This window comes from Limulus polyphemus, unplaced genomic scaffold, assembly GCF_000517525.1.
Source record: "Limulus polyphemus unplaced genomic scaffold, Limulus_polyphemus-2.1.2 Scaffold1056, whole genome shotgun sequence".
NCBI lineage: Eukaryota > Metazoa > Arthropoda > Merostomata > Xiphosura > Limulidae > Limulus > Limulus polyphemus.
Window position 1 is genome coordinate 156261 of NW_013666666.1, and position 6878 is coordinate 163138.

General features: G+C 29.6%; 1 protein-coding gene across 2 annotated transcripts in view; it reads left to right on the forward strand.

The window, feature by feature from the left end:
* Positions 1 to 6878, forward strand: part of LOC106461907 (early endosome antigen 1-like) — a 185333-nt gene that overhangs the window by 16912 nt on the left and 161543 nt on the right. For both annotated transcript variants that reach the window (XM_013921774.2, XM_013921775.2), the window contains exons 4-6: positions 839 to 843; positions 5995 to 6058; positions 6627 to 6728. In XM_013921774.2, the coding sequence (XP_013777228.1) occupies positions 839 to 843; positions 5995 to 6058; positions 6627 to 6728 (171 nt within the window). The remainder of the gene's footprint in view (positions 1 to 838; positions 844 to 5994; positions 6059 to 6626; positions 6729 to 6878) is intronic.

Sequence of the window (6878 nt, forward strand, 5' to 3'; positions counted from 1 at the left end):
ATATATATATATATATAGCATTCATACATATATATATATATATATATATATATATATGTATGTGTATAATACATACTTATGAGGTGTAAACACAGCCTCAAATATCATTAAAAAAAGTGCATCATTTTCTGTGAATATTACAAAAGTTTTCCAAGGGGGCATGCCAAAAAAACCCCACATTAATGTAATTTTGCTACTAATTTCCTCTTTTTTTTTTCTCCAAATGTAGCTCTCCCTCTAAGTATATTTCTGCCTGTCTACTTCATACATGAATATTATTTAGATATTCCAACTTGAAATAAGTACCTATGTGACAACACACACACACACATATGGAACACTGAGAGGACTTAACTTTCTAATGGGATATGATTCTAATAAATCAAACCACACACTATGTTGAAAATTGCCTTAGGCTAAATATTGGTATTTTTATCTGTTATACTGTACATGGCTAATTATAATGATGTTTATGAAAATTTGATTATATTGGTATTTTTAAATTAAAGTTTTTATATTATGTATGACCCTTGATTAGTAGCGGGTAAATGTCAAAGTTATTGCTAGGCATAAATGTTACATGTTCATTGAATATTTGTTTGTAATTATTATTGTATGAAATACTACATGTAAATAAATATTTAAATTGATTTTTCACAATAATCTTTGGAGAGGAAAATTATCATTAATAATTTAGCTTGGTTAACTTACTTAAGAAATGTTTAGAGTATTGAAAGTTACTAATAAGATAAAAGTAATCAGTTTGTTTTATATTTCAGTATTTTAACTGTTTTCTCTTTTTCTTGCATGGTGGTACCTTGTGTGGCTTGTCATGTAGACAAGGTATGTTTTTAATGATTTTTGAATATAAAGTTAAATATACATGTGTGTGTTTATATGCTAATTTTTGAAAAACTTAGTTAACATTTTAGTTATAATGGAAATATGTAGTTCCTGCCACCTTATCACTGTGTAGTTTTCCTACCCAGAACACTGCTGATTCAATAAGCCAGTTGAGATTTTAGTAATAAAACAAACTTATGATTGACTGATTATATCTTCATTCTACACCTTAATAAAATTCCTTAAAAAAAGTAGCCTTACAATTAACTTGTAAAATAAACAGATGTTGACATCAAACCATAGTGATATCTACTGCTTTACCAGACAAATTACTCATATTTTTGCTCTTCTTTAAAGAAACCTTTGAGAACAATTAAAATATTCATTAGAATAACTAATCAAATGATTAAATAGTAAAAAAAAAAAAATAGGTTAGTCATCATGTCTGTTCTTGATATATTAATGAGAGAAAATTATTTTATTTCAAAAGTAATTTTGATTTCCTGTACAGCTATTGACTTTGTATTTACAATAGAATATGACTGTCATTTAAGTCAGAATGATTGGCCAGAATGAAGACTGTCAAGTCAAACATGGAAAATGGCCAATCAAATCATTGATAGTATTGTAATATAATCTTAGCTTATATAGATTTCATTTGAAAGTTTAGGCAGCAACTCTAATACCTCTAAAACTTTTTATCTTATTTCACATTTAATTATTGATGACATTTTTATACTCCTGATTTATTGTATAGCCTTAATCACTAAGAAATTATTACTGGTGTAGATTGCAATGTATCTAGGTGTAATTGAAATGAAAAGAGAAATTTAATTAAAAAAATTTAGCTATGAAAGCAGAATAAGTTACATTTAAGTGTTAAACAGCAATGAATGCTGTATTTAGTACCACTAACTTCAAAAAGGTATTGTCAGAAAACCAAATGCTAAACAGCTGTAGCACAATGGGTGAACCATAATAAGTGACATTACAGTTTCTGTTTATCATTATTTTATATGTGATATATTAACCTATTTCATTAATGATAATTCTCGTAAAAGAACCTTTCTCAGTCATCTTTCACATTATGTTAGGCCTTTTAGTAGATACAAAACAGACCAGAACTGAGCATCAGTTTTGGCTTGTGCAGAATTGTCATATTGATAAAGTTTTACATGATTGAAGCAAAGTAAAAGAACACTTAAAACTGTGTTAGAAGTATGAGTATCTTCCAAAACTTAAAACTGTGTTAGAGGTATAAGTATCTTCCATAACTTAAAACTGTGTTAGAGGTATAAGTATCTTCCAAAACTTAAAACTGTGTTAGAAGTATGAATATCTTCCACAACTTAAAACTGTGTTAGAGGTATAAGTATCTTCTATAACTGTAACAATGATGAAAATACTATTTTATTTTCCCTTGGAATTTAGTAAGGGATTGAAATAAAAATCCTTTCTTCTATGTGTATTTGAGGTCTGGTTCTAAACACATGCAATATCTTAAAATACAAACACTTTTTTTCACACCTACCCACATAAGTTTTCATGTAATACCTACTGTGAACCAGCTTGTTTTGTTGCATTATGAATGCAATGTAACAACTTTTAAGTGTGATTATGATTCTGGGTTAACTTAGAATTAAGTGTTGTATGTTCTTTTAATGTTTATAAACTATATATTTACATCAAAATCATCACAGATCTGTATTTAAATTACCAGTACGATTCACCATTATAAATTTGGAGCTCAAACCTACAGAACAAACAGTACGCTTAAATAGCAGGTCGTTTATCCATTTCTCATGTGTAAATTTTATTGCCGGTTGTTGAGTTTTTTGCAAAATGCTAACATGTGTCAGGTCTATGTCTGTATTGGTTGAAAGATATATTTTATTTTGGTATGATATGTAATTGGTCAAAGCCCATTTTTAGAAATGATGATAGTCAGTGTATGTATAAGTTTTTGATATTTATGCATTATGTTAGTGGACCATACTTATAATAAAATGTAGTGTAAAGTTACAATGAAACAAATACATATATATGTATGTATATACAGGGTGTCCTAGAAGTCTGGAAACATAGGGAAATAGACATTATATTCTTAAAATTAAACAAACACATTTCTAATGTCATTTGTACTTATTTCAGGAAAGAAAATAACATGCTGACACAGTACACCAAGAATTGATATGTGTTTGGCTGTTAATGACATGCAATATATATATATATATATACTAGTGAACCCATGGGGCTTTGGCTCACATTTACAGGGCCATTATAATACAAATTCAGTGCTTGAACTACTATTTTGCACTTTTTCAGTTTAATGATTCTTGCCACTATAATGCAAGTTTAATTTCTTCAACCAAGTTATGAATGATAATTAGTAGGCCTACTTACTTGCGTACTACAATGTAAGTCAGTGCTAAATTTGGGGTCTGCTTTCGAGGGATTCCCATTAAAGCGTTTTCCCATTTCCAATCAGTGTATTGCCTTAATCACCACTCTTCAAACACTGCAATGATTATAATGACTTTACCCATGTAAGTACTTTAGGAAGACTGACAGGATTGCATAGTTCAAAATGAGCATTTTTGATTGGTTATATACACATACTTAAGAGAAGTAGACATAGGTAAACAAATATTTTCAAATGAGGAAGAGATGGGCAGAACCACTGTGATGTGTTTGCTAAATATTATGATATCTCAGCAAATAGAAATGGTATGAGGTTCTTATTTTATATTGTAACTTGTAAATATTGGTAATTTGAGTTTCTAATTCAGTAAAAACTGTATACTTTATATTTTATGATACTCACAATACAGTCTGAGCAAAAGCATAGGATGATGTACCATGTGATTCTTAACACTAATCTAAAACTTTTAGACACTTGTATCAATATTTGATTAACTGCAATTTAGTTGCAACAAGATTAGCAAACTGGTAGGTTATTAATAGCTCCTGACAAAGCTTATAATAGCAAAATATTCAGCCAATAAAGATACATTCTGGAGATATAGGTTGTTGATTCATTTATATTAATAGAAATATATGTAGTAATAAACACCAGTGTACATTAAACAAAGTTATAAATAATAGTTTTTTTAAACATGTTAAGTAAATCATGATTTAAGTACATGAGTGCATTAATGTATGTGTTTTTGGAACATTTCATACTGTTTCTTGCAGTCAGTAGTGCAAATTTTCTATGATTGTAGGAAGTTTATGACATTTTAGTGCAGCACTATGCCATGCATTAGTTCCCACCTTTAGCTAATATGTAAATTTATTGAAATTCCTGTATTTTTCTTTTAGTTAAGTTTGGATGCAGAAAGTCACTCAAGTTAGCTACTTAACTTTACCTTTCTCCAATGCATGTGGCACATAAATTCACTAATTGTAAGTTAACCATGTTTTTTTACAAGAAAGATAACTTGTGAGATAGATGATTGTTTTTTTTTGTTGGTGAATCAGATAATGGTTAGTGGCTGCTGCACCTTTTCTTTGGGTGCTAGGATTGCAGTGGATGACAGTAACATGTGCAGATTTGGTTTTGTGTTATGTTATAGTTTTTTGTATAGAAAGCCAAGTTTGTACCTGTAAAGGTAACTTTTTTGGACTTCAACTTAACTGTTGATTGCTGTAGAATTTAACGTTTCCTATCTGATTAAACTTTGTTTTAGCTTAACAGTGGGATCGGATTTTGAGTAAGGTGGAGTTTGTTTTGCCATACTTATTGTTTAATCTTTTGGATTCAATGTAAGTTTAACTTTTGGGTTTTATTTTACATTTAACTCTTCTTATACTGTAGCTTACACAGGGAAAGGTTTTTACACTGAACTAATAAGGTTTCTTCACTTTCCTGTTGCAAGTTTTACATGTCCACTACAAACCCTATCCCTTGTGTTTTGTTTTTATGTCATAAAGATTTGTACATTTTTTGCTCTGTCTCTTTCTGTGTGACAAACTTGGTGAGAAACATGAAACACACCCTGTGACTCAGTATTCTTGAGCTTCCAGTTAGTAGATCCTATTTAACTACTCTGATTGAAATCATTGAGCCAGAAAATACGTGTTAAATACTAAATAAACAAGATTTAAATGGGTAACAATTGCCTAGTTTGGAGTGATGCTTGAGAAGAAAGTCTTTGAGGACTAATTTATAAAAGTAAAGTTTTTATTTTACAAGTTAAAAAACTTTTACATTAGTAACTGGGTTATGGGGCTGATTTTTTGACACTGTATATGAGCATCTTCTCTACGCCCCCTTCACATAAACAGTTGTCAGTTGTGAAGTAAAACAGTATGTTATATAATACAATCAAACTTTGGTAACAGGGTAAATTCTTCATGTTCATATATTTTATTTAACTATGTTGTACAATGCATTAATCTCTTGCATATTTGTTTTGCTATCATTTTGAACTGATCTTACTATTTAAATATAAATTTATGGTAAATTATTAAAGAAAACAAAGGAAATGTTTTTCATTTTGCCACATTAATATTTGACAAGCTAACAACATGATTGAGCATATATATAAATTTGTCTCGGACAAAAGTGTTCAGTTTATGAGCGATGACTGACCATTATTGTTTGTCATGCAGTGGATATATACTTCTAACTCTCACATTGTAGTCATAATTATTTTATGAGGACTGTTTCCCTAGAACACTATGAAATATAAACTTCAGTGAAATATTGATATTACCTTCGATTTCAGTTTTGTGTCTTTCTTTTCATACACACACACATTGATTGTAATATTGAGCCTTTCTTGGTAATGGTGACATTTGTTTCCCAAAATATGAAGTATTTATTTTGTCAGCTCACACTTTTACTGTTCCAAGTTTCAAAAAGCACATGTTAAATAATGTCAGTTCACCAATAGTTTTTTCAGTCTTTGTGATTGTAGAGTAACTGACATTTAATATTTATTTTTAACACAATTTTAAAATCGTTTTTTTAATCATCATTTAATTTCATGTTCAATAAATGTATGTTATTTGAACAAATTAATTTTTATTGAAATGGCAGTTGCAGATATTGTGGTTATTAAAGTTTGAATGTTCTTTTACTATGAAGAATATGCTGGTAATTCTCTTATTCTGTCACTTCTTGAAATTATCTACTTTTCGTTGCAGATCAAAAGATGGTAAACTGTCTGTACTGCAACAGGACATTTCTGACCTCCAGATATCTCTCAAGGTAACAGCATTTTAAAAGTAAATTTCTTTTAAACAGTTTTTTTTTTGCTGTTGTTGGTTCCCCAACAATGCTTTAAGAAGAATTTATAAGATAATTGATTTATAAATAGAAGAAATGTAATATTTTATACTACATAAATATTAAAATGTTCAAGTACAGGGTACAATAATTTAATTTGTTGCTATTTTCAGCATTTCTAAAGCAAAGCAACATGTAGAAATTAATACTGTATGTACAAAAAATGTTAAATTTACATGTAATTCCTCATATAAATAAAGTAAGAGCAATTGAAACAGGTTATTTGATCATTTACAAGATGCAACTAAGTAGAAACTAACATTGCATGTGTGTTTACAAGCTCAGTGTGAGTAAACTTGAGCCTCACAAAATGATACTTATATGTTTGTTGATTTTCAGAAGTGTTTTAGGGACGATTAATTGACTGTGCTCAGAATTTTCTCCTATTAATCATAATAAAGATTCATGTTTTATGTAACTAGTCAAATTACAAAACCCAGTGATACTTTTTTATTTCTTTATTTTATCTTCTTTATTTCATAATATTTAGGAAGAAAAATGGTATTCAGAGGAGCTGAAAAAGGAAGTATCTAGACTACATGCAGCACTAGAAAATAGGGACAGTAGTGGAGGAAGTGGTGGAGTTGATCAGGTCAGTGCCTGTGAAAAAAAAGCAAACACAAGATTTATCTGTACTTTATTACATGTATGCATATTCTACAGGAGCCTGGCATGGCCAGGTGGATAAGACGCTCGACTTGCAATCTGCGGGTCGCGGGTTCGCGCCCCCATCCCACCAAAC